General features: G+C 42.4%; 1 protein-coding gene across 1 annotated transcript; it reads left to right on the forward strand.

Annotated features, from left to right (window-relative positions):
* Window positions 1–1,278: 1,278 nt before the first annotated feature.
* Window positions 1,279–27,890, forward strand: CYB5R3 (cytochrome b5 reductase 3). Its single transcript, XM_073317233.1, has 9 exons — window positions 1,279–1,421; window positions 10,151–10,282; window positions 15,230–15,302; window positions 16,009–16,115; window positions 19,197–19,326; window positions 20,905–20,988; window positions 21,086–21,171; window positions 24,513–24,612; window positions 26,019–27,890. Exons 1-9 carry the CDS (start codon window positions 1,401–1,403, stop codon window positions 26,189–26,191), a joined length of 906 nt encoding a protein of 301 aa, XP_073173334.1. The 5' UTR covers window positions 1,279–1,400; the 3' UTR covers window positions 26,192–27,890.
* The last annotated feature ends 99 nt before the right edge of the window (window positions 27,891–27,989 follow it).

Below are 27,989 nucleotides of genomic sequence, written 5' to 3' on the forward strand. Positions count from 1 at the left end.
TTACAGTCAACTTGTGGAACTCTTTGCCAGGGGATGATGTGAAGGCCAAAACGGAGTGGGTCTAATATTTATTTAATTTTCTTTCTTTTATAAAGGAATTAGATACAGGGCTCCTGTCAGCTGATTGCTAAGTTATCTGCCAAAAAACTAGTTTTCAAATGCCTAAGTAGCCCCAGGAATCACGGTTAAAGTTGCCCCCCCACCCCCACCAAAATCTGAAATGGCACCCCGTATTGTATGAGCTCAAAGCACCAGACAAACATTAACTTGCCCTCATAGCAACAGCCCGGGGCTGTGGGGGCGAGAAGGGCAGGTTGTGCATGTAAGGTGTTCTCTATGTTTTATATGGGAGCAGCGAGACATACAAAAATGAAGTGAGTTGCCCAAGGCCAAACAACAAGCTCTGGCGGATGGGGCGACAGGCTCGAATGCCCTAGCTGCTCTAACCATTAGAGCATTAGGCTATTATTCTCAAGCCTTCCCAGGAAAGGGGGTGTAAGGGTTTAGGGGGATATTTTGGGGGAACAGGAACTCCAAGTGGTCCTTTCCCTGATTCTTTGTCTAAATCAGTTGGTGGTGGCAGCATACCTTCCAAGGGCAAAGAATTTGTGCCTTGGGAAAGTTTTTAACCTAAGCTGGTAAAAATAAACTTCAGGGGTCTTGCATGCAGGTTCCCACATCTGTACCCCCGAGTTCAGCGTGGGGAAGGAACCCTGACACACCCGCCTTCGGGCTGCCCGTGAGGACACTAATGAGTAATACTCTGTATTTTCCACTGAATGCATCTGATGAAGTGAGCTATAGCTCAGGAAAGCTTATGCTCAAATAAATTTGTTAGCCTCTAAGGTGCCACAAGTCCTCCTTTTTTTTTTTTTCCCCACTCTTCCTACAGCATTGTCTGTCTGGAGAACCAGCCACAGCCAACGCGCCCCGGCAGCGGCTCCCAGCTCCACGGAAGGGGAATTCAAGGTTTCACCCCCCACTGCGAGGCCGCCCCGCAGGCAGGGTGGCTTGCGGGTTACCCGCCCCCTGCACGCGGAACGCTCCCCCTCCCCGCGCCTCCCTCGGGCGCAGCCACACCCCAGAGCCGGCCGCAGGGTGGGGAACCAGGCCCCTCCCTCCCGCAGCCAGGCGGCGCGCGCGCCCGCGCGCGGGGGGGGGGGGGGCGGAACCCGGCGAGCTGTCAGCCCGCGTGACGGGCAAGGGGCTGCAGCAATGGAGAGGCAGGCCCGAGGGGCGGGGCGGGGCGGGCGGTGACAGCGCGGGGCGGAGCGCGCTGGAGGCGCCGCTGACTCGCCACAGTGTAGCGCACCGCGCGGAGGGGGGCGGCGCGCGGCCTCTGGGTTGTTCTCAGCGCCGGCGCAGCAGCAGCAGCAGCAGAGAGGGAGCCCGGCGCAGGCATGGGGGCGCAGCTCAGCACGGTAAGCGGCCGCTTGCTCCTGCCCGGAGGGGCGGGGGCTCTGGAGCCCTTCGCAGCGGGCAGGGCGCCTCTTCCGCGATGGGGCGAGGCGAGGCAGCTGGGCCTCTTGCTGAGACTGCCCCCCCCCCCGACCCCCTTCTCCGCCGGGAACAGGGCCCCACCCTGGCGCTCCCTTTTGCAGTGCTGCACGGTGGAGCCCTTTGCTGCGTGCAAGCGCCCCGTCTCTGCCCTGTGCCCCCTCTCTGCCCCCCCCCGGGCGCGCGTCTGTGTGGGGCACCCCGGTGCCGTATCTAGAGGGGTGCCGCACCCAAGGTCTGTTGACCATCCACGCAAACCAAATAACTTGGGGAGTGGAAGCTGCTGCCCGCAGGATTAGCGGGTGCAGTTGGTTTGCTGCCTGCAAAAGCGAAGGGGTTTGGCGGTGGTCCGTTAGCAATGCCAAGGCGGGAGAGGGGGGGACCCGTAAAGCCTTTCTTAGGGGCCTCATCAGCTGCTCCAAGGCTTGTGCGGTGGAGTTTGTGAGTCATCGTGTTTGACAGTCAGTGGAAAAACATTCCAGATTCCTGTTTTCTGGATGGGCACCAGCCTATGGCGTCTAAACTTGCCTCCACCCCGTTTCCTCTCTTAAACACGTTGCGGGTATCTATAAACACTGGCGTTAAATGACATAGTGTCACTTAATTTTTTCATGGGTCTGAGTGTATTTTAAAGCTTCCATTAACCAGGAAACGGAATATGTAAGGCATGTTACAAAGCAATGCAACTGCTCTCATCACCCTTCAGTAAAAAGTGGGTGTGTGTGATAACAATAGACATTCTGTTTTGAAAGAGCTAGTGACCTTAAATGTTGAGAAGCACAGTTTTCTTTTTTCCCTTGCAAACTGACAGATTGAATGTGCCTGAAGACGAGCGCTTATCACACCCACATCCTATCTTTTAGAAGGTCATTGGCAAAGGCCTAGGATGCGGGGCTGGCTGGTTGCTTTTCAGCTATGATCTAGTGTCCTCGCTTTCAGTTTTCACATGCTTTGTAAGGTGCAGTGCTTGTACTCTGGGTGTGTAGCTCCAGAAGGTGCAAAATTCATTGATTTTTTTTTTTATAATGCACTCATTATACAGCCAAATAACTGGTAGAGGGAGGCTTGGGAGGGAGGGCTGACCAGCCATCTTCCTAGGAAGAATCTTAAGAAATTGGATTACATTGGATTTCAGTGCACGGGGTTGTGTGTATGTCTGAAGCACTACACTTCTGTCCTTTGTTAAAAATCAGTTAAAAAGTTTAAACAAAAGTTCGTGTTCAGCTATAAGTAGAATATAGCACTAGCACTGTGAGGATATTATTAGTTTAATGCTGTATTTCCCATTCTGATGGGAGCGGTGGTTGTTAAAAAAAAAAAGATCGATATTAAATATACTACTCATTGATAAGGGCTTGCATCCTTGCTGATTTAAGTGTAATTCAGAATAGTAAGTAAAGGTCCCATAGAAGAGGAGGCACAAACTCTTTGAACCATTCTGTGAGTGAATGAGTTGTCCTTTAAATCTAAGAATGTACAGTCAACTTTATTTCTAAATAAATTCTCTACTTTAAAATTATCTGGCAGAAAACTAAAGTAATTTAAGTTTATTTCTTAAAAGTATTTTTCTGTTGAAAGGTTTTTGACAGACCAATGTTAGGCAAAAGTGAGCGTTTAAATACTATCAGTTGTCAGCAGTTGCATGACTTTCCCACAACTTTTTAACCTGGGCAAAATCCAGTTTAATAGTATCTGTGTTATGGTTGTCTTTATTGAGTTCTTCCTGGTTCCAAACGCTCATTTCATTGAGATTCCCCGTATAGGTCAGTTTAAGCAGCACTTGTTTATGGGTTAGGTTCTCAGCTGAGATAAATTGTGAGTGGAACTGTGCTCATATTCATCAAATGAAAATCTGGCTCATAGTCTCTTGATGTACAGTAGAACATCCTCCCTCTTCTATTCGTGAAGGCCTGCTTAAACATAAATGGGATCTTAATTTTAGCCTGAGTACAGGTGCCTAGATATGGAGGAAAGAAGTTCTGATGGCATTTATACTCTGGCTCATATCTGCTGTATCAGAGTGCTTTATGAATTCTGAAAGCAAGCACATTAAGGATGTCTGTATCTGTGTCGTCTTACCATCTTGTCTAAATTTAAGTTCATATGTTTTATTGACTTGACAATTTAATATGTATTTGTTTAGAAATATGGTAATTTCAGATGGATTCCAGAGATATTGAATACTTGTATACTGACTACTTAGAAGAGGTGGGAAAAAAGGAAAGGAGATTAACTTGTGATATTCTACTTGTGTACATAATGCACACAGGCCTCAGTATACATGCTAAAATGAAGACTCTTTATATGGAATAATTAAAGTAAGTTCTTATTCATTTATATTGCTTATTTATCAGATTTCCTTTTCCTTGCCACGATCTGATTTAAAAAATGATACCATGAACTATCAGACCTTTGCACAGTTATGTGGCTTGTTAAGAGATGGGTCTGTGTGGAAAAGTGTTAACGGTCATTAGCATGCATCATTACCCTTTTCCAGCAGCTGTCTAACCTCTCATTTCCACCCCCTTTCTCCAGTGCACCTGCTTAAATATTTCTAACTGTGGGTGTTTGAGGGTGACCTGTAGGAATAGACTGGAGGCAGCTATAAACTGTAGAACTTCAGATACTGTTGCTTCTAGACCACAAAAGCAGAGAGCAAAGATGGGTACATGATAAAGGCACAGTGACAAAATGTACATGTCCCCTCCAAAACCACAAACAACCCCTCTATGCTAATTAAACTTTCTTAAAAGGTGGGTCTAGGCTGGGATGGGGAGATAACAGCTGAGCATCCTGGATGATGTAAGACGCTCTCCTAGAAAGGTTTTTCATTGCTCTTATTTTATTACAATTCAGTGACTGAGTATTTTGCCACAAATTATCTCCCTCAGAATATGCCTGATGCGCTGCTCTCAGTTGTTGCCCTCTCTCCAGACAAACATAGCAGCCCAGTAACTCCTGGCAGTAACATGCACTCTCTAAAGCAGTGGTGGGCAACCTGCGGCCCACTAGGGTAAACTGATTGCAGGCTGTGAGACATTTTGCTGATGTTGACTGTCCGCAGGCACAGCCCCCCGCAGCTTCCAGTGGCTGCGATTCGCTGTTCCCAGCCAATGGGAGCTGTGGGGAGCCATGCCTGTGGACGGTCAATGTCAGCAAAATGTCTCCCGGCCCGCAATCAGCTACCCTGGTGGACGGCAGGTTGCCCACCACTGCTCTAAAGGCAATACATTTGAAAGTATTTCATTGTATGCTACTGACCACGCCCCAGTTCAGGAGTCGAGGATCCTGTACCTGTAGTAAAATGCCATTGTTAAAAGTAGAACTTTTCATAAAATACTGCGCTTGTTCAATTGCAATAATAAATTATTTCAGAACAGGAGGTTTTATCTTTGGTAGCTAGGATGTGCCTCGTTAGAGAGCAGGACTTGCCAGAGCAATGTTTGGAGAGAGAACTTGCCTTCTCACAATCACTCAACTGCTGTAAGTTGGTCTAGCTCCTTTGACTTCAAGGGAGCTATCTTGATTTATGTCTTGATTGATGCCCTATATTAGGAGTGTACAGAACATTGTTTGTCCTGCTAGTATATTTCAGGCCTGTTTTCTTAGCAAGAGTGATGAATTATTTTGGAAAGCAACCAGTCCATGTTTTTCCCATCAGCTGACAATAAGTCTTTAGCTGCTGGATCAGAATGTATCTGAACTGCCCTACTGTACTTTTCCTTTGAAGCAGAATCCCGAGAGGCTCTTGCACTAACTGAGCATAAATAACAAAGTGCCTTTCATTCTGCATTTATGAAGCAGACAGCGTATTAGTCGTGTGGATCAAAACTAATGGTAGAAATTCCCATATCGTGACGGATATGTAGTGCAGCATCCTGCCTCTAAAAGTGGTGGTTGTCCTGTGCTTCAGAAGAAGATGTAAATGTGATATAACAATGTAATAAGTTACAATAATACTTTGCACTTACAGTACTTGCCATATGTGGACTGAAAGTAGTTCACAAAGTTGGGGTGGATTTAGCTCCGTTTTACAGATGGAGAAACTGACTTACAAAGAGATGAAGTGACTTGCCCGAGGTCACTCAACATGTCAGTGACAGAGCTGAGAATAGAGCCTCGGCTCCTGATTCGCAATCCTGTGCTCATTTAATTAGCTGTAGCTGCTCCTTTGCTAATTGATAACTGCATCTTTAAAGGACACTACATTACGTTAGGCCTAAAATTTGGTCGGCCTCAAAAAATCTTCTGTAATCTGGAATTTCTATTCAGTATTCTGTCCATCTCTGTCACCAAGAAATTGAACATAAAAAGTAACCTTTTGTGTGATATAGTTTTTTGCTATTGTTGCATCAGCAATTAACGAACAGTCGTCTTAGCCCTGGTCTACACTGTAACCTTATGTCAGAATAACTGTCGCTCAAGGTTGAGGAAAATCTACAGCCCATAGCAACACAGTTATATTGACTGAACTCCTGGTGTAGACAGCATTATGTTGATGGGCAGGCTTCTCCCATCAACGTAGTTACTGACTTTTGGGGAGGTGAAGTACCTACGCTAACAGAAGAAGCTCACTCATTGGTATAGGTAGCGTCTTCTCTTAGTGCTACAGTGGTGCAGCTGCACTGGTGCAGAACTGTAAGTGTAGACAAGCCCTCAGAGTTGACATGTAATGGTGCCGCAGAAACATGGAAATGTAAATAGTCTTGTTAGCTTTAGATCCATTAGAAACTGGTGTGCATGCATAACATCAGTATTTGCAGTTAAAACAAGATTAGTTGGGGGGGGGGGGGGAATGGGGACCTGTTTCAAAGCTCCTGTGATGCTAATGGATAAAATACAAAAACCCCTACTTGAGACTTTTGTATGTTAATTCAGTACAGCAAAGTTCTAGGAAGAGAGGGTTTAAGCTATTCTGGCTTCATTTAAATTTTTTTGAGCAGATACCTCCGTAACACACTAAAAATGATCTGAATCTGCCACAAATGGTTGTTTATATTAGTAGCTTCTTGACATGAGTTGCTATAGTGTTCAATAGCCATCACATTTATAGCACTATGACTTGAAAACAGCCAATCAAATTACTTCGTTTTATAAGCTAGCGAAAGTGGAAAAATGCCCAGTTATGTCTTAAATTCCTTCTGGAAGTTGTAGTGCACCAATGCAGTATGTAACATTTGAAAAAAAGAAAATGGAGTTCCCTGCCCCTTCTGGTGGAGGGGCAAAATCTTTCACTCCCCATCCCCAGAGGAAGAAAGTCATTTTTGTATCTGAAGTGAGGAATATTGACTATATATCTGTATTACAAATGTGTTTACACCTGGGGAATGCCCACTAGGCAAAAGGCTCTCAGTCTGGATCGCTGGCTGGGAAGGGCCCATTCGGGAAGGCCTTAGAAGAAGCATATCTCCCTTATCTTGTGAGACTTGGCAACTCTGCAGGCTGGGAGCCTTCCTGAGGAACAGCCTCTGACTCATGGCTGCTGTAACACTACAAGGACATGTGCCCAGGTCAGCAGGGACTGGACTCCATCTTGGAATATCAGTGTTTTTCCACTGACTGGTGTGGGAACTAAGTTTTGAAACAAAGAGTTCCTGCCATATTCAAAATCTGTTTAAGGCAGGGATGTGACATCATTGTGGTTCTTCACTGACTCCCTGCCCCAAAGAGACTCCTGGAAACACCTGAGGAACAAAGACTGAACGGCGGTGTGTGTGTGTGTGGGGGGGCACTGTACCCGGGCTAAAGGGATTTTTAGCCTGTGAATGAAACACCTGGGGATTCCAAACTGTAAGCTAGCGCAGCTTGCCCCTTAAGAATCTGCAGCCTGTTTCTTCATTTAGGTGAGGATTTGCTATTCATATCCAACCTATGTCATTGATTAAGTTTAGTTTGCATGTTTTGTTGATTTGATTTGTTTGCTATCCCTTATAATCACTAAAAATCTACCTTTTATAGTTAATAAATTTATTTTATGTTCTCATCCAAACCAGGGTGCGTTTGACTAAGGTGACTGGGGAAAATCTCAGCTTGGTTACTACAAGCGTGCACGGTGCTCCTTCACATTGAGGGAGAGGCGGACTGGGTGTTAAACCCATATACTGGCCAGATTTGACCAGGGCAAGATGGTACTGCTCTGGGGTCCTAGGCTGGGAGGCTGATGGTTAGAGAGCCTGCATGTAACTGCAGCTGGGTGTGTCCCTACCTGTGTGAATGCTGGTGAAAGTGCAAGTTTGGAGGACTTCGCAACTTGTCAGAGCAGCACAGTGTGAGAGGGAGCCCAGGCTGGTGGGTCAGAGCTCAGTGGTACCCCAGTTCCAAGTGGCACCCCAGGGGTTCCCGTCACAACCCCATCTGCTGTGTGGGAGTAGACCATGTAGAGAATGATATAATATGGTCCTATGTTTAAAATCTGTTCCTGCACAGAGGGCTCCTATGAGTCATTGTGGAGAAACTAAATGAATTCTTTGCTTCAGTCTTCATGGCTAAGGATGTTAGGGAGATTCCCAAACCTGAGCCGTCCTTTGTAGGTGACAAATCTGAGGAATTGTCACAGGTTGAAGTGTCATTAGAGGAGGCTTTGGAATTAATTGAGAAACTTAACAGTAACAAGTCACCGGGACCAGATGGCATTCACCCAAGAGTTCTGAAAGATCTCGAATGTGAAATTGTGGAACTGTTAACTGTGACTTGTAACCTGTCCTTTAAATCATCTTCTATACCCAATGACTGGAAGATGGCTAATGTAATGCCAATATTTAAAAAGGGCTCTAGAGGTGATCCTGGCAATTACAGACCGGTAAGTCTAATGTCAGTACCGGGCAAATTAGTTGAAACAATAGTAAAGAATAAAATTGTCAAACGCATAGAAGAACATAAATTGTTGGGCAAAAGTCAACATGGTTTCTGTAAAGGGAAATCATGTCTTACTAATCTATTAGAGTTCTTTGAAGGGGTCAAGAAACATGTGGACAAGGGGGATTCAGTGGATATAGTGTATTTGGCTTTCCAGAAAGCCTTTGACAAGGTCCTTCACCAAAGGCTTGTAAGTAAATTAAGTTGTCATGGGATAAGAGGAAGATCCTTTCATGGATTGAGAACTGATTAAAAGACAGGGAACAAAGGGCAGGAATAAATGGTAAATTTTCAGAATGGAGAGGGGTAACTAGTGGTGTTCCCCAAGGGTCGGTCCTAGGACCAATCCTATTCAACTTATTCATAAATGATCTGGAGAAAGGTGTAAACAGCGAGGTGGCAAAGTTTGCAGACGATACTAAACTGCTCAAGGTAGTTAAGACCAAAGCGGACTGTGAAGAACTTCGAAAAGATCTCACAAAACTAAGTGATTGGGCAACAAAATGGCAAATGAAATTTAGTGTGGATAAATGTAAAGTAATGCACATTGGAAAAAATAACCCCAACTATACATACAATATGATGGCGTCTAATTTAGTTACAGCTAATCAGGAAAGAGATCTTGGAGTTGTGGCTAGTTCTCTGAAGACATCCACGCAGTATGCAGTGGGAGTCAAAAAAGCAAACAGGATGTTAGAAATCATTTAAAAAATGGATAGAGAATAAGATGGACAATATCTTCTTGCCCTTGTATAAATCCATGGTATGCCCACATCTTGAATACTGCATACAGATGTGGTCTCCTCATCTCAAAAAGATATACTGGCATTAGAAAAGCTTCAGAGAAGGGCAACTAAAATGATTAGGGGTTTGGAACGGGTCCCATATGAGGAGAGATTAAAGAGACTAGGACTTTTCAGCTTGGAAAAGAGGAGACTAAGGGGGGACATGATAGAGGTATATAAAATCATGAGTGGTGTGGAGAAAATGAATAAGGAAAAGTTATTTACTTGTTCCCATAATATAAGAACTAGGGGCCACCAAATGAAATCAATGGGCAACAGGTTTAAAACAAATAAAAGGAAGTTCTTCTTCACACAGTGCACAGTCAGCCTGTGGAACTCCTTGCCTGAGGAGGTTGTGAAGGCTAGGACTATAACAGGGTTTAAAAGAGAACTAGAGAACCTCCATAAATTTAAGTCCACTAATGGCTATTAGCCAGGATGGGTAAGGAATGGTGTCCTTAGCCTCTGTTTGTTAGAGGGTGGAGATGGATGGCAGGAGAGAGATCACTTGATCATTACCTGTTAGGTTCACTCCCTCTGCGGCACCTGGCATTGGCCACCATTGGCAGACAGGATACTGGGCTGGATGGACCTTTGGTCTGACCCAGTATGGCCATTCTTATGCCTGTGCCACCCTTGCATGGACCCTCTGCAAAGGGAGAAGATTTGTTCTAAATGACTAACTGGACATATGAAAACAAGAGGCAGAATAAATCTACCATCATGTCTATAATCTGTTCCATGCTGTGATAGCTGAGTCCTAGGAGTCCAGAAAGACTAAGGCAAACTAAATGTGTATCTAAACTACCACATTATTTATATGGTAAACCAGTTTTTACACTTACTGCACTGAGGTATCTTTGAATGGACTGTTTTCTGTATGCTTCTAATATAAGCATGCAAAAACTGAGGATATCTCTCATGGGTTGTTTCTGACATGACATTATCATCATGGTATCACTTCACTAAAACAAACAGCGATGTTAATATTCTGTCTTTATGCATTGTTGCAGCTTGGAGGGATTGTGACATACCCATTATGGCTAGTCTACAGCTTGATCATGAGACTCTTCAGGAAACCCCCTCCTGCAATTACCCTGGAGGACCCTGAAATGAAATACCCATTGAGGCTGATTGACAAAGAGGTAAGTGCGTGCACGCTTGTACAGGACTGAGCACGCTGACAGCACTTCCCTATGGATCTATAATGCCCATAGCATTCTACAACTTGAGTAATGTTGCAGCAATATTGTGCCCTGTTGAGAATTGTAAAAGTTTGAAGGCTGCGGAGTTCTGTTTCTGGTTAAGCTATGTAAACGTTTATATTGAAACAAAGCAGAGAGCAAATGCTTTTTACCTAGTTTATCCAGCGCTTATGACACAATGTAAACTTGACAACCTCTGATTTTTTTTAAAACCGAGACTCTGAATTCCTACTGTTTAGTTAGTGTTGTCTCCATGCCTGGCCAATGGGAAAGACTGTCTCTTCCGGATTATCCTGTGGAACGCGTCACCCTAAATCCCTAAAATCTGCAGGATTTGATTCTTTCCTGTGCAAACCTTTTTTCACTTTCATCCGGATTTTCCATGGGTTTGGGAAGAGGGGAGAAGAGAGACTCATTTTAAGATCAGTTCTAGTCACACGTATTGTAATGCAGTTTATATCTGTGTGGATGGGAGGTCAAAAAAGACTTCTCACATAAACAGGAAACATGTTTGGAAATCTATAGCCGCTTTGGAAAAAATACTACCTTAATGAAAACATGTTTCTTGCTAAAATGAACGGTGACCTTCGTCATTTACACTTCAGTGTTGCAAAATCCACTTGTGTGTGGGTATGGGGAATAATGTAACTTCTTGTGTGCACTGCTGAGTATTTTAAGACCTGTTAAATTGAATTGGATGAGAACTTCTTAGGGTTTTAAGGTTAAAAATATCAGTCACTATTTGGAAAAGTCTCCAAGATACAGAAGTGTGTTGCACAATTGATTTTCAGTTTGAATATGGAGCTTAGGTCAGGCCTGCACTACAAACATACATCTGTATAACTACATTGCTCAGGGCTGTGAAGAATCCACACCCCTGAGAGATGCATTTATACTGACCTAACCCCTGGTGTAGACAGCCCTATGTCCACAGGAGAGCTGCTACTGCCTCTTGTGGACATGGATTAACTATGCCAATGGGAGAAGCTCTCCCATCAGTGTAGTAGTATCTTAAGTAAACAGTTACAGCGACACAGCTGCACTGGTGCAGCTGTGATCCTGCAGCTTTTGATGTATAAACCTACCCTTATTTGAAAACAAATTTTATTAGTTACAGGATATCTTCTGATGGGAGAGAACTACTTTCTTAAGTGGACTCCATGCACATGTGTGTTTTCTGTGGTCATTCTTCCCCTTCCTTCCCAAAGGCTGAACTGGGTAAGGGGAGTGGTAGTACTCTGAAGCTCAACCCAGATTCTGCCCAGCCCGATGCCAAAATGCATTGCTTCTCACACTAGATTGTGCAGCTGTTGTTAATACAGGAATTCCTCTCCTTTATAGCATGTTTACATCAGTTAGTGAAATCACTAACAGTGTTACAACCTGAATTGTTACTAGGTTTCACTGTTATCACTCCTTTGAAGTGCATAATACCAGTTCATGCCACCAGAGAGCCATTGTTTCAAACTGCCCACAAACTTCATTGCATTTGTTCACATTGCATTCACTTTTTTGTGAATGAGGGCCTTTTCAAAACTACCAAATAGTAATGTTAGCAACAGTTGTTGCTAACAGATGCAGAAGAGAGCGTGCTCAGCATGGTCCATTTGTTAAACAAGGACCAACTGTGTTTAGCACTGTTTCACCTAACCATTGTTATACCATGGCTTAACAACTGTTGCCATCAGTCGTACTTATTATGGGTCGGTTTTGTAGTGTAGATGAGGCCTTGGCAAACAGAATTATGCATTTAGACCTCTGTAAACCATTCAGTTTCTCTTTAGAATCCTATCTTATGATGTAGTAAAATCATCATATTTGGACACCTTTGTGGTTGATGTGACATTCCAGTTAAGTGACGAGGTGATAAAGAGAAAAGGCATTTTACTATAACAGAAATTATGTTCACTGCATTTCTTTCTTTCTAGATTCCTGTTTGGAATCCCTTCTAATGAACAATCAGATCTTAATTTTACACCTATTTAACACCTAAATAAACCGTAATCCTTTGGCACAGGCAGAATGCATCTCACATTAAATGGAACTAGTAGGACTTTCCTACTTGAGCAACAACTGTCAGTAACTTTTTCTATCCTTGGTTATGTCACTTCCCTGGGACTCAGGCCTGTCCTATGCTTAAGTTGGGTTGACATAGCTCTGACACTCAGGGATGTGAAAAATTCACATCCTTGAGTGCTGTAGTCATGCCGCCCTAACCCTCAGTGTGGATTCAGCTCCATGGACAGAAGAAAACTTGTCAGCCTAGCAACCCCTTACATTGCTGTAGGAAGTGTCTATACTACAATAGCATAGCTGCGGCACCATATCTCTGCCACTGTAGCACCCATAGTGTAGATATGGTCTCACTTCGTAGAGTATTACAGAACTTCTAGTGTGCGGCAGCAGGGTTCACATGGACACTTAATGTGTGGCAGGCTAGCGCGAGGTAGATTTACACCCCAGCTTGCCATGAACTAAGTGTTTGTGTAGACGAGCCTATAGGCTATGTCTGCATTAGCACTTTTGTCAGTCAGGTGTAAAAAACACCCGTCTGACATAAATTTCATCAACAAAAGTGCTGGTGTGGACAGCACTACGCTGGCAGGAGATGCTCTCCTGCAGACATAGCTTCCGCTGCTGGTTGGGAGTGGTTTAATTATGCTGACAGGAGAGCTCTGTCCTGTCGGAGTAGAGCAGGTACACGAGAGACCTTACAGCATTGTAACTGTGATGGTATTGTTGTACTGCTGTAAGGTCTGAAGTGTAGACATAGCCTAAGAGTCTGATTCTAATATCCATAGTAAAAGCGGGAGTCCAATTGATTTGAAGTGAACCTTTAGGGAAAAGTCCAATAGAGTTTAATAGGAACAAAACCTATTTGTAGCAACTATTCTACAATCATATCTAATTTAATAGATACCACTTCTATGGGTATTTAACCATTGTATATAAGGGGTGTTCTATTACATTTTATAGGGATCTTTTATAAGAAGATGCAATGTGGTACAATGGATGAGGCATTGGACTGAGAGACCTGGGTTCTCTTTTCTGCTCTCACTGTCTTGCTGTGTGCCCTGGGCAAGTCGCTTAACAGCTCTGTGATTCAATTTCCTCATCTATAAATGGGGGGAAATGATGCCCACCCACCTCTGTAAAGCATTACATATGAAAACTCTGCAGAAGTGCTAAGTATTTATCTAAGGCAAAGGTGGGCAAACTTTTGGCCCGAGGGCCACATCTGGAAATAGAAATTGTATGGCGGGCCATGAATGCTCACAAAATTGGGGTTGGGGTGTGGGCTCCAGGGTGGGGCCAGAAATGAGGCCTTCAGGGTGCGGGAGAGGGCTCTGGGTGGGAGAGTGCGGTGATGGCTCTAGGGTGGGGCTGGGGATGAGGGGTTTGAGGTGCGGGAGGGTGCTCTGGGCTGGGATCGAGGGCAGGAGGGGGAGCAGGCCTAGGGGAGGGGCTTGGGGCATGACTCAGAGGTGCAGGCTGCAGGCGGTGTTACCTCAAGCGTCTCCCAGAAACAGCAGCATGTCCCTTCTTCGGCTCTTATGTGGAGGTGCAGCCAGGCTGCTCTGCATGGTGCCGCGTCCGCAGGCACCGCCCCTGCAGCTCCCATTGGAGTGCTGGAGGGGGCCATTGGAACGCATAGGAGCCGGAGGGGGGCCATGCTGCCACTTCCGGGAGCTGCGTGGAGCAGCCCCCAATCCTGCTCCCTGGCTGGAGCGTGGCAAGCCCCAGACCCCGCTCCCCAGCAGGAGGTGGGCTGTAGTTTGCCCTCCCCAATCTAAGGACTGCAAAGTAATAAATAGCACTAGAGTTCAGACCCTAAGTATGCTGTAATGAAACCAAAAGCATACAAGGTGGAGTGGAAAGGGGAAAATGAAACAATGTCTCATTAGTGCTTGTTCATTCTCCCCATCCAAATACATTACATATCACTTAATATTTTTATCTAAACTGAAGTGTCACTTTGGTCCAATGATCATGACTTATACTGTTTAAAGAGTTATGATCATAACCTTTGAGAAATAAATCGCTTTGATTTATTTGGGGATAAATAATTTTGAAATCATTAATAAGGTCCCAAGTTTTATAGCAGGGCTCTAATCTGCAGTGTGTGTTCTTTCCCATTATAATTAAGGAAACTTTATATAAACATGTTAAAGCACTAATGTAACAAAGGAGACCAACTTGATAGTTGTTGTTTCCCTCTTATACCCACCAGTGTCCTTTCCAGTATTCTGCTCCAAAACTAAATTAGAATAACTAATTCATCTGATTTACAACTTAGCCAAAAATAAGTCTTTTGTTGAACTGTTTCTGAAACTTCTGCCATTGAACTTCCTCCTTTTTGTCTTTTATCTAAATTTAAACTACAAATGAAGAACTGATTAGATCCTCATTGAGATCTTTGGATCGTGTTCTGTACAAGTGCAGAGCATTATAAAGTTATAGCCTATACTAAATTGCAAATAAGTAGTTTTTATTGATCTTTGTTAAATCTGAAATATTTTTTCCTGTAGTTTCTCTCCCCCCTCCTTTTTTTTGCATTTGTATTAGGTATTTGTTGTTGTTTTTTGACCTCACAAACTGAAATATCAATGTTTTTTCTTATTTCTTGAAAAGAGAGAGGCTTTCAAGGAATTTGAGTGGAAAGTATACTTTTGATACAGCAGTGAAACAGTGCTAAATTGATTTCCTATTTTATAGCATATACAGAGTGCTGAAACAGTTTCAGTTACATATCTGTGGATTAGGGTGAAACTAAGTTTTAGAAACAGCCTGACTGACGTATCTGTTAAAAACAAAACAAAAACGGCTAACAAAATACAAAGTATTTCCAACAGTGTGTGTGATGGTTTTGTTTTTTTCCCATTTCAGGAAATTAGCCATGACACGAGAAGATTTCGCTTTGCCCTTCCAACTCGAGAGCACATTCTAGGTCTCCCTGTTGGTATGTTTTATATTGGCAGCCTGGTTTTATCATCATGAATGAAAGCTTTGTTAATTATACCTGTCACAGACCTATGAGGCCGTATGGGCTACAAGAACTACTTGAAAAAACATTTTAAATGCTATTGATGTTGTTGTATCCTCTCCTGTGACATCATCTGATTCATTCCAGTTGCAAAGTAAAATGAAATAAAAAAAACTCATGCTCTAAATGCATATCAAAATGCAGCCTTAAATATGGAGTTCCTAGGACACCTTTATAGTATGCCTTATGTTCAGTTATGTGTAAGTGACGTGTGTTAATGAGGTGCTAATAACACTTGAACGTGTGAGTCATCCTTGAACATCCTTTTTTACATCTGTATATGTGTGTAATATATAATATCTAAACTTATGCTTATGGCTGCTACAGTAAATAACAAACATGATTGAGCTCCGGGTTGGAGAACTGCTCTCTAAGGCTGGGGTAGCTGAAGACTGTGCCTATTCAGCTGGATTTCATGCAGACTGGAGGAAGAAATCTAGCAAGGTAGTATGGAAATACAGGCGAGCAAGGGAAAAATTATTGCTTCTGGACCAAAGGGGTAAAGAGAACCTTAAGACCCAATCTGGCTTTTCCACCAAGTCATTGTCAGCTACAGTGAAAGAGAATTGGCTCAGAATAGCCCCTCAAAAATAAACCTGTTCTTCCCTTCTGCTGCTTGTAGGACAGCATATTTATCTTTCTGCACGGATTAATGGAAATCTGGTTGTCAGACCCTACACACCAGTCTCCAGCGATGACGACAAAGGCTATGTGGATCTTGTTATCAAGGTAAGGATATCATTGTGCCATACAATACTTGCCTAGTTATAAGCCGTTAAAAGTTACAGTAAAGAGCATGGTGTTGTAAAAATACTTTTGTGTGATTCCATGATGTCTAACTCTACTATGGCTTGTTGGCTTCCACTCAGTGGTACCTCAGCATGCAAATCAATATAGATTTAATTCATATAGCGTCCTGTGATTTTTTTTTTGTCTATATATGATGAGACAGGGGATTGAAGATATAGGTACACAGAGAGTGCAGATTTCCAACATTTCTGTAGCAAAGGGAATCAAATTTGTAGAAGTTCACAAAACTCTCAATATTTTTTAAGAAGCAACCAACCTTGCCTGAACTCCTGTGTGCTTGTTCCGTGGGTGATGTGGTCAGCATGATGTACGCAGGAGCATTATTAAATGTGGGAGCTGGTAGGCATAGATATCACTGATCCATAACATTGTTGGTGCTCTGTTTGGCGAGATGGTAAGTTTGGATCATCTAATGTTCTGAATTTCCCCTCTCAATAGCCACGTTTTGGTATTCAGCAAATATTTCTATAGCTGATAGAATTTTGTATTAAATTACTACATTACTTTGCTGGCTCTCTTCAGAGTTTTGTTTCCTATTAGGTGTTTCTTTCTCACACGGTGACACGCTTTATAAAGTGAACCATAGAAATGTAGGGCTGGAAGGGGCCTCAAGAAGTCAAGTCCAGCCCCTTGTGCTGAGACAGGACCAAGGAAATCTAGACCAGTAGCTCTCAACCTTTCCAGACTGCTGTACCCCTTTCAGGAGTCTGATTTGTCTTACATACCCCCAAGTTTCACATCACTTAAAAACTACTTACTTACAAAATCAAACATAGTGTGCTGTGACACTTTTTTGTATTTTTATTACTGAAAAATTGCTGACTTTCTCATTTTGTTTACCATATAATTATAAATCAACTGGAATACAAATATTATACTTACATTTCAGTGTATAGTGTATATAGAGGAGTATAAACAAGTCATTGTCTGACATTTTAGTTTGTACTGACTTTGCTAGTACTTTTTATGTAGCCTGTTATAAAACTAGGCAAATACCTAGATGAGTTGATGTACCCCCTGGAAGACCTCTGCATACTCCCAGGAGTATGTTTACCCCTGGTTGAGAACCACTGATCTAGACAGTCCTTGACAGATGTTTGTTCAACCTGTTCTTAAAAACCTCCAATGATGGGAATTCTACAACCTCCTTTGGAACCCTATCCCACAGCTTAACTATCCTTATAGTTAGTGTTTTCCCTAATAGTTTACCTACATCTCCCTTGCTTCAGATGAAGCCCGTTACTTCTTGTCCTACCTTCACTGGACATGGAGAACAGTTGATCATAGTCCTCTTTATAACAGCCCTTAATATATTTCAAGACTGTTACCAGGTCCTTCCTCCGTCATCTTTTCTCAAGTTTAAATATGCCCAGTTTTTTCTAACCTTTCCTCATAGGTTAGGTTTTCTAAATCTTTTATCATTTTTGTTGCTCTGAAATCCTTTGGACTCTCTCCAGTTCGTCTACATCTTTCCTAAAGTGTGGCACACAGAATTGGATGCAATGTTCCAGCTGAGGCCTCACCAGTGTTAAGTAGAGTGGGACAATACTTCCATGTCTTCCATCTAACACCCCTGTTAGTATAGCCCATAATATTAGCCTTTTCCATAACTGTATTACATTGTTGACTCATTCAATTTATGATCCACTATAAACCCCAGATCCTTTTCAGCAGCACTACCAGCTAGTCAGTTATTCCCCATTTTGAACTTGTGCATTTGATTTATTCCTTTATAAGTGAAGTACTTTGCACTTGTCTTTATTTAATTTCATCTTGTTGATTTCAGACCAATTCTCCAATTTGTCAAGATCATTTTGAATTCTAATCCTGTCCTCCAAAATGTTTGCAACTCCTCCCAGCTTGGGGTCATTTGCAGAGTTTATAAGCATACTCTCCACTCCATAATCCAAGTAATTAATGAAAATATTGACTAGTACCAGATCTAGGACTGACACCTATGGGACCCCACTAGATACTCCCTCCCAATTTGACAGTGAACCATTGATAACTACTTCGAACTATTTATGCACCCACCTTATTAATTTCATCTGGGCCACATTTCCCTAGTTTGCTTATGAGAATGTCATCTGGGACTGTGTCAAAAGCCTTAGTAAAAACAAGAGCTACAGCTTCCCTACTATCCACTGGGCCAGTAACCTTGCCAAAGACGACTTGGCATGGCTTGATTTGTTTTTGACTAATCCCTATTGACTCTTTCTTATAACACTATCATTTGGGTGCTTACAAATTCATTCTTTAATAATTTGTGTCAGTATCTTGACAGGTATTGAAGTTAGGCTGACTAGTCGTAGAATCATAGAATCTCAGGGTTGGAAGGGACCTCAGGAGGTCATCTAGTCCAACCCCCTGCTCAAAGCAGGACCAATCCCCAAGTAGTCTATAATTTCTCGGGTCCTCTTTGTTCCCCTTATTTTAAATACGTAATACATTTGCCCTTCAGTCCTTGGGGACCTCCCCTTGCCTCAGTGAGTTCTTAAAGATAATTGCTAACTGGTCCTCTTATATAGGAATGTGTGTGGTGGGGGAGGGGAATGACACCAGTACAACTATATTTGTTTAAATTCACACCTTACCTTATACTTGTAAATACAGATATATCTTTCCTATGTAGACAAGCCCATAGCTTTACTGGTAGGGGGTCTGATCTTGAAGTACTTAACACCCACTACTCTCATTGCCTTCACTTGGAAGCTGCAGGCTCTTGGTATCTCAGAATTGGGCCCAAGGTTAACAAGTCTTGAGTCTATCCCTGTATAACAAAGCTGCCCTAGGACAATTTTCACCTCTTCAATTGGCTTTAAAATAGAACTCTCTCTGTTTTGGATTCTCAGCTCTCTGTTTTAGCATGTCTGAGAACCATGTCTCATTGCTTGAGTTTGGGCATATGAATTTGTGTATTACAGAAAATTAAGGCAAAAACTTGTCTTTAGTTTGAGCTCTTTTAATTAAACAGTTCCTTTTAATCTTTATTTTTAACAGATTTATTTTAAAGGGGTCCATCCAAAGTTCCCTGATGGAGGAAAGATGTCTCAGAATTTAGACAGCCTGAAATTAGGGGATACCATTGACTTCAGAGGTCCCAGTGGATTACTTGTCTACAAGGGAAGAGGCAAGACTGATTTTGGAAATATTGTGTCCAGAATAACAAGCACCGAAAATCTTATATAATTGTGATTCACTGTAATGTAGGAGTAGTGATCGCTGACTCCACCCCCCGCCCCGCAATCCAAAGAGGTTCTGGCCTTTCCTACACACAAGTTGAACCACTTTAACTGTATTGGGTTACTTAGAGAAGTACAGCTGCTCTAGAGTGCCTGCAGCTATACTGTTGTTGTAAACGTACTTCTATAGGACGGGGAATAAGGTCTTCTCTACATTACAAAGGTTTGCTGGTAGTACAGACAGAGCTCTATTCCCAAGAGTGCTTTTGCTGGTAGAACTGTATATATGTTCCCTAAGTGAAATAAACTATAGCAGCAAAAGTACATTTATGGCACTATGACTGTGTTTCACTAAGGCTTTTGCTGGCATAGAAATGTTGTCCCAAAATCACACCCCTAACCAGCATTGCTATACTGGCAGAAGTTTCTTGTGTAAGCCTGGTATATGCTACACCAGGATAAAGCAACTTTTACATACTGTAACTGTGCCCAGAGCAAGGATTGTACTATATTTGCAAAGAAAGCACACCTAACTGACATGGTTATACTGATACAAAAACTGTGTGTAGACAAGGCTTGACAGAATCCTACTCTCAATTCCTAGCAAAAGAGCCAGTAGCTGCGTTAGGATTCCATCTGCATGACAGTTAACAATGGTTAAACTTGGTTATTTTGGCCAGGCCTCTGTGAATGAGGCAGGAACATGTAATGTCATGATTAAGAAATGGGCTTTATCCCAAGCTGGGGCTGATTCCTAGGATAAAGCAGAAATGTTCGTAGCCTCTGTCAAATCTGTGTGGTGTGTCCACACTAGCCATTAGAAAGTACCTCAAGTTAATTGGGAATCAATTAACTCCAGGTTTTAAAAAAAAAACAAAAACACCACAACACGGTGAAGAGAAGCCCATAGAGACCTATGAGTGGGCTCTTTTAAAACCTGGTCGTGACCTTATTCAACACCATCCACTGGCGTGGTCTTTGTGTAATAATTGCTGATGGACTGGGTTTGTATTATAGTGTTTAGATACTTAATTTTAGCCAAGTTTCTTCCTCACCCAATTGAGATGTCTTCTGGAAATAGTTGTTACATACAGAGAATGGATTGTGAGCTCTTGAGGGCAGGTTGATCTTGTTGGGGGTGGAGGATGGTCCTTGTCAGACCTGACTCCTGCTCCTTGTTCAGGGCCACTAGACATTACTGAAATGCAAATCATAATAGCTTGATGTTGAGAAATGAGTCAAAAATTCTGTCTAATTATAATACACTAGCAGCGTTCATTTTCAACGTCTTTTAAAATAGTTAGCACTTTTAAAATATATCTGTTTGTCCTCACGATAGCCTTATAAGGAAAAGGTGACACATTGCCATTTTACAGATGGGAAAATGAGTGGAGAGGTGATTGTCTCAGACCCTGGGCAGTCACTATAAATCAGAATTAGAACTCAGGATTTGTGATACCAGTCCTCTGTTCAAATTAGTGTTTGCGAGTACTCCCTAATATTTGTCCTTTCCTCCTTTTTTCCAGGCATGTTTGCTATTCGCGCTGAGAAGAAATCTGAACCTGTTCTTAAAACAGTGAAATATGTTGGGATGATTGCAGGTGGAACTGGTATGCAAGAATGAAGTTTCATTCTTTGTGCACCTTGTTTCTGCAAGGCTATTAGATGTATTGCTCATGGCCAGTTTTAACTGCAGTTCTTTTTCAGGCATAACTCCTATGCTGCAGCTCATTCGCGCCATCATGAAGGACAAAGATGATCCCACCATTTGTCAGCTGCTGTTTGCTAATCAGGTAACTCTTCTTTTCTTGTTGTGGCAAGACATTAAAATTGTCCTTAAGTTTAAAAAAACAAAACCCAGGTATATGCAAACCTCTGCTGAGACAGTACAGAACATAGATACAATTCAGTATCATAAAACCCTAAGCTAAAAATGAACAAACTATAAAAACAGGCACATGTGAGGCCATTGCAATGAGCACACGGTTCTCTGCATTACTGCCTGGTAACTTTTGCCCTGACATCTACCCCTCTTTTTTTCCTATGTCCTCTTGTTATGTTCCTTATCCAGACTGTAAGTGTTTTGAGACAGGGATTCTTTCTTCTGAATGGTTTCAGAGTAATAGCCGTGTTAGTGTGTATTCGCAAAAAGAAAAGGAGTACTTGTGGCACCTTAGAGACTAACCAATTTATTTGAGCATGAGCTTTCGTGAACTACAGCTCACTTCATTGGATGCATACTGTGGAAACTGCAGAAGACATTATATACACAGAGACCATGAAACAATACCTCCTCCCACCCCACTGTCCTGCTGGTAATAGCTTATCTAAAGTGATCATCAAGTTGGGCCATTTCCAGCACAAATCCAGGTTTTCTCACCCCCCCCCACCCCCCTCCAAAAACCACACACACAAACTCACTCTCCTGCTGGTAATAGCTTATCCAAAGTGACCACTCTCCTCACAATGTGCATGATAATCAAGGTGGGCCATTTCCAGCACACATCCAGGTTTTCTCACCCCCACAAACTCACTCTCCTGCTGGCAATAGCTCATCCAAACTGACCGCCAGCATGTTTTTGTTTTTTGGGGAGGGGGGGAGAAGCCCTTGTCAGAATTTTAAAGCTGCCCCATCTAGCAGCAGCATCATTTGCTCTCCTTTAAGATTAATACCCCCCACCTCCAGGGCACGGAACCAGGTTTGCATAGGGAAGTATGAATCTGACTATTTCTGAGCACAGTTGCACCATGTGACCTAAACTTAATTGTCCCCAACAGGTGAGAACTGCAAAATGGGGGAGAGAGTGCCATGCAATTAGAAATAGCAGCTTACTTGTTGTAGAACCAGCACCACAAAAAGATATTTTCTGATCTGTTGGGGGTCATAGTCTACTCAGGCCCCGTTTTCAGATTTCAACTTCTCTGAAAGGTTGCATTGTGTTATGCCACTACATGTTGTCTCTTTCTTTACAAAACTCCAATGAAGGGTCGATACAGTGAATCTTAATATGATTGTCATAGAACTGGTAAATGATATTCTCAATTTTAAAACAGGAAATTCTTGTTTACGAATTTCATGATCTAGCTGTGCTAAGCATTAGGCATTTAAAAGATGCTTATGGCTGCTACATGATGGCTTAATTTGGATACAAATCTCTGTCTACCATCTGAGAGGTATGGATGTAAGTTTATAGGAAGTCTTAGTCCCATTTGGTTCTAGTAATCAAATACCCCTAATTAAATGGTGTAGCAAACACCCTCCATTGGTACTGAACTTGTCTCTTAAACCACACGAGCCACTCTTACCCAGATAACATTCTGCCACGCATACCAAAATGTATGAAGGGCAAGATTCTCAAAAGGTCATATTATAGGCACCTAAATAAAGTAACCAGATTTTTTTTTAAAGGGCTCAACTCCTGTTGTTTTCAGAAGGACTTGGTAGATGCTGAGCACTTCTGAAAATCTGGGCACAAGTATCTAAGTACATTGTATCAAGTTACACTAACCCAAATGAAAGTAGATGTGTGGATTGACAGTATATGATGCTACTGATTATCTTCAGTGCTTTAACTTTTATCTTGTGTCCACTGAAGCTATTTTAATCATAGATAATGTTGTAGAAATGATAATAGTAGAAGTTGGTGATGGAAAAGACCTGTTGGGTCATCTAGTTCTTCTCTGCCTATATAGGATTGACCTTATTTTATGTTTATCAGAATTATGTCTAGCCCAGACTTGAATGTGCCAAGTGATGTCCCATTTCCCTTGCATGCGTGTTCCATAGACTAATGCACCTTACTGTTTGGAAGTATTTCCTGATGTTAAGCCTAAATTTTTCCTCTTGCATTTCGTCTCAATATTTTACCACTCCAAATGCCTCTCCGTTCTTGGTTTTTACACACTTAAAAAAACGTCCTTTCCTGGTCATTATTTAGCCAATTAAAGTATAAAATGTCTCATTCTAAGGATAGTTCATACACTAAGTACTTCCATAACTGGGTTTTTTCCCCCCTCTACCCCTGTACTCAGCCCTTCACACCTTTAATCACTTTTGTTGCTCTTCTTTGAACTCTCTCCAGCCTGTTGGCGTATTCCAGGTACGGTCTTAACAAAACTTTGTACAGAGGGCCTGCTGTCTCCCTGTTCTGAGACATGGAGTTTGCACAACCAAAAATCACGTTGCAAACTTCTAGCTCCTGTCTGCTGCTGTCACCCATAAAATGTCCTTATTTTTTGCTGCTTTCCAGATTTCTCCCTCCCAATTAATCTGTGTTTAGGATTGTGTATATATCTTGTATTATCCCAGGTGGAAATAATACAAGAGGGTCTACAGTGTTTACAAATATGGGAAGGAAATAAAATGAGATTCTATATCCTCATGGGTGCTCTACACATTTATATTTAATACTTACTGCTAATCTCATAGCATGCTGTTAGCTCCCTTCTAGATCATTGAAAATGTCTTCTATTGTCCGGTTCACATGCCTGCTTTGATTTAGTCAGATCCAGAAATAGCTTTCTTGTAACAGATGCAGTTTCACATTAGATCCAGAAATAGGTGCCTTCTCAGCAACAGGTGCTGATAAACTCCCTCCATAGTCCCAAATATTTTGCTTTCATTGGTGCCAAATTGCTGTGTGGCTGGGAAGAATATGAAGGGACTAGCAGCACTTCATAATGTGAGGCTGAAAAGGAGATGGAAAAACTACTCTGAGTCTCCTAGCATTATTTATACTATAGTGATATTGTGCAGTAATATTTAATTTCCCAAGTTTTATGAAAGCTGAATTGATACTGAAGACTGCTAATACAGCATTTCAGTTTTGTGATGCTGCATCTAATAACCATGTGGTGGTGGGGTGGTTTTGTTTTATTAAAAAAAAAAATCTAAACCTATTTTTATCCCTTTCCATGAGGCAAGGCGTGGTCATCAAAGATCAAGAAGCTGGGAAATTTGGGATCTGTTTCTGACTCTCACTATCTTATTGAGTTCACTTATACATGTTTCAAACTCTCTCTAATATTTAGATAATAGCTACTGCACAGGAGTTCTGTGAGGCTTAATCTGTTACAGTTAAGAGACTGGATGAAGGACTCTATTGAAAGTATAACTCCTTTCCTTTCCCTGCAGACTGAGAAAGATATCCTGTTACGATCAGAACTGGAGGAAGTTCAGGTTCAGCATCCAGACCGCTTTAAGCTTTGGTACACGTTGGACAGAGCACCTGAGAGTAAGATCTAACATGCCACTCCTGTCAATGCACCAGATTATTAGGGCTGATTACAATTCTAGAATCCTCTAACTTTTTCATCCCCTGTTAAGGCAACTAGATGCCTTCAGAGCTGACAGGAGGAAAAGGTTGGTAGCTAGTGCCTCCGAAGCTATGAAACTGGTCAGGAGAATGCTAGTGCGTAGTCCTCATCTTTGACTTTGGTAGCAAACGTGAACTCAGAGAGGCAAAGCTGAACAAGTCCCCCCAGATACCAGTTTCAATAAATTCTGAAGAAAGAAAAAGAGCATTACTGACACAAGAATTGAGGATTAAATGTGTTGGCTAATATGGGAGAACAGAGGCAATCTCATTCCCCTTTTTGGGGTCAGCAGTTTTGTGTGTTCAGTACCAGCAGCAAGTTGGGGAACCCTGAATCTATAAAAGGGATAACACCTTAAATACCTATTTTATTTTCTTAAACAATGGATTAAGAAGGAAGGTCATGTGGTACTAAACCAAGGGTTGGCAACCTTTTAGAAGCGGTGTGCTGAGTCTTCATTTATTCACTTTAAGGTTTTGTGTGCCAATAATACATTTTAATGTTTTTTTTAGAAGGTCTCGCTCAGTCTTTATATTATATAACTAAACTATTGTCATTTTGTAAACAAGGTTTTCAAAATGTTTAAGAAGCTTCATTTAAAATGCTGATCTTACACTGCTGGCCTAGGGTTCTGTTCACCAAGGTTGGCAGTGGGCTGAGCGGAGCCAGTGGCTGGGACTCCAGACTGGCAGTGAGCTGAGCAGCTCAGCCTACTGCTGCTCCGTCCGCTGGCTCCTGCCAGCCAGGGTCGGCTCAGCGTGCTGCCGGTCTGGAGTCCTGGCCCTGTCCATATAGAGTAGGTACCTACCTTCTCTCTGGTGCTAGGCATTCTTTTCCTCTCTCTGCACTGAGATGAGGGTGGGAGTGTGCTGAGAACAGGGCTGGGGGTGAAGGAGCAGGCTGGGGATTGGGGTGCAGGGTCTGGCCAGGAGGTTTGGGTGTGGAGCGCTTACCTGGGCAGCTCCTGTTTGGTGCTCAGGGTGGGAGTGGGGATGTGTGGGTGGCACTGGAGTCAGGCTGGGGTTGTGGTGGGTACAGGGGTCAGGGCTGGGGTGGTGGGGGTGCTCCCTGCCCCCTGCCCTGGGTGGCTCATGGCAGGGGCTTCGAGGGGATATGCCCTGATTCCACCCCCTTCTCCAAGGTCTCTGGAGCAGAGAGCGCACTGCAGCTCCGCTTTTATCTCTCCTGCTCTGTAGCAAGGGCTGTTAGCTGATCGGCTGCACAGTGGAGCTCTGTTCTTGGTTGGCCCATAATAAATAAGGGTGTGTGTTGTTATAAAGCCTGTTAATAAAATACCTTTTTCCCCTCTGCCCTCTCCATTCAGATTGGGATTATAGCCAGGGATTTGTGAGTGAAGACATGCTCAGAGAACACATGCCCCCTCCTCAAGATGACGTTCTGATCCTCATGTGTGGTCCTCCTCCAATGATCCAGTATGCTTGCTTACCCAACCTGGAAAAACTGGGATACACCAAGGACATGAGATTCTCCTACTAAAGAAGATTTAGCTGTGCTGTAGCGTGGAAAGGAAGCTGATGTAAGGAAAAGCATCTAGTTAACAGGGAACAACACAAAGTACACACAGGTGGCTGGTGTACAATGCTGGGAAGCTACATTTTAGATTATAATCACTTAGATTTCTTAATGCAGTTCAAAATTTGGCACAACACTAAAAAGAAATAATTTAACCAGGTTGCAGGTACGTAGTGATATATGATGCTTGGCTGTGCTTTCCTTAGCACATTCTTCAGAGAGACTGATTGACTACAATTTAGTGTCAATTTTCAGCACCAAAGCGTAATTTTTAGGGGAATGAAGAGGACTGTTACATTACTTACACTGTAATCCCTGTGGTAACTAGTTACTTCCCAACCCTGTGTATATTGGATATTATTCTTGGTATGAACTATGGCCATGTATAGGAAGTACACCTTTATTGAACTTACTAATCACAAAGCTTTTACAGCAGGCATGTCAACAATGGCTGTCTCTTACACTGTCACCTGGCAAAGGTGAAAGGTTCAGGATGGCCTTTCATTGAAATCTGGTGGTTTATGAGAGAGATGGTGTAAGATGTCACTTCAACATAAATACACATACCAGGAACATAATTTCCAGTTGTATTTTGGACTGACCTTGCTTAAAGCAAATCTTTTCCAGCTGATCACCTTTACTAGCCATTCCCCTCCCAAGAACCTGAGATTAATTCTTGAAGGCAGGGGCTTTTGAATGTTGAAGCAGTTATTTTTAAAGAGCTGAAGGTGCTAGACTAGTGGGGTGTGTTCCCTCTGTAGAAAACTGTAGATTTGATGACTCTTCAGAACTGTTCATGCTAGGATTTCACTTGCAGATCTCTAGGTGTACTAAAATCCTATTAGCAAAAACTACTCAATTTAGTCTTTCTGTGATAAATTACTAAGGGGAGCAGGGTCATCTACCCTCCATGCAGTGCTCAAGCAAAACTCCATTGAGAATTTTGTCCAAAAAGGATGTGTAGAATTTGTTTGACAGCAGCTTCATCTGTCTAGCCAAATCCAAAAGTGCTGGACTGATTGCAGTTGGGTCTTAAACAGCTTGTACCTCATCGATGGATGTTTCCATACAGAATTTTCTACTTCCCAGCAGTAATCCTACCTGTAAGCTGTCAAACTATAAAATCTTGTTCGAGTTGCTAAAACTGTTGGCTGAAAGAGTAAGTAATGTTGATACAAAGATACATATTACTATGAGGTTATAGTAATTTGCAGGACCTTCTCTTGTGCCTATGTAGAGCCTGGTATTTTGCACTTAACAGGTGGAAAAGATACTATTATTCACGCTAGGTTCCTTTTGCAGCAAGGCTACTAAATGAGGTTAAATGTATTCTGGGAGATCTTATCAATGTGTGCTTCTTACAGTCTGAAACTTGGGCTTTGGTAGAACAGTACTGCATCTTCAGAGTACAACTGAGGTGTTCCTGCTACTAATTTAAATCTGTCTTTGTAGCAGGCAATATGTTCAAGTTTAAAGTGAAGCATTGGTGTTACTTGTATCTGTAGGGGACAAACACACCCAAAGATTTTTTTCTTGTATTAAGACTTTTTTTGATCAACTCTATAGCTGGTTAATTACAAGCTGTTTTGTATTATCATGCATATTCACTTACTGGCTTTTTCAAAATGTTTGTGCAAGAAATAAAATATTTTGCTGATTGTCATTTCATGTAAGTGTTAACTTTGCAAAGCCACTTGTGCAGGTATACAGATAAAGAACTTGCTGCCTCTTAATAAAATCCTACCATGGGTGGGAAAAGGAC

The sequence above is a fragment of the Lepidochelys kempii genome, chromosome 1, assembly GCF_965140265.1.
Source record: "Lepidochelys kempii isolate rLepKem1 chromosome 1, rLepKem1.hap2, whole genome shotgun sequence".
In the NCBI taxonomy this organism is placed as follows: Eukaryota; Metazoa; Chordata; order Testudines; family Cheloniidae; genus Lepidochelys; species Lepidochelys kempii.

What these genes read in the sequence shown, in the direction of transcription:
- CYB5R3 (XM_073317233.1), top strand. Translation starts at nt 1,401, where the DNA reads ATGGGGGCGCAGCTCAGCACG. An exon ending in ATGTGGATCTTGTTATCAAG is followed by an intron (nt 16,116 to 19,196) that starts GTAAGGATATCA and finishes TATTTTTAACAG; the next exon opens with ATTTATTTTAAAGGGGTCCA. An exon ending in AGCTGCTGTTTGCTAATCAG is followed by an intron (nt 21,172 to 24,512) that starts GTAACTCTTCTT and finishes CTTTCCCTGCAG; the next exon opens with ACTGAGAAAGATATCCTGTT.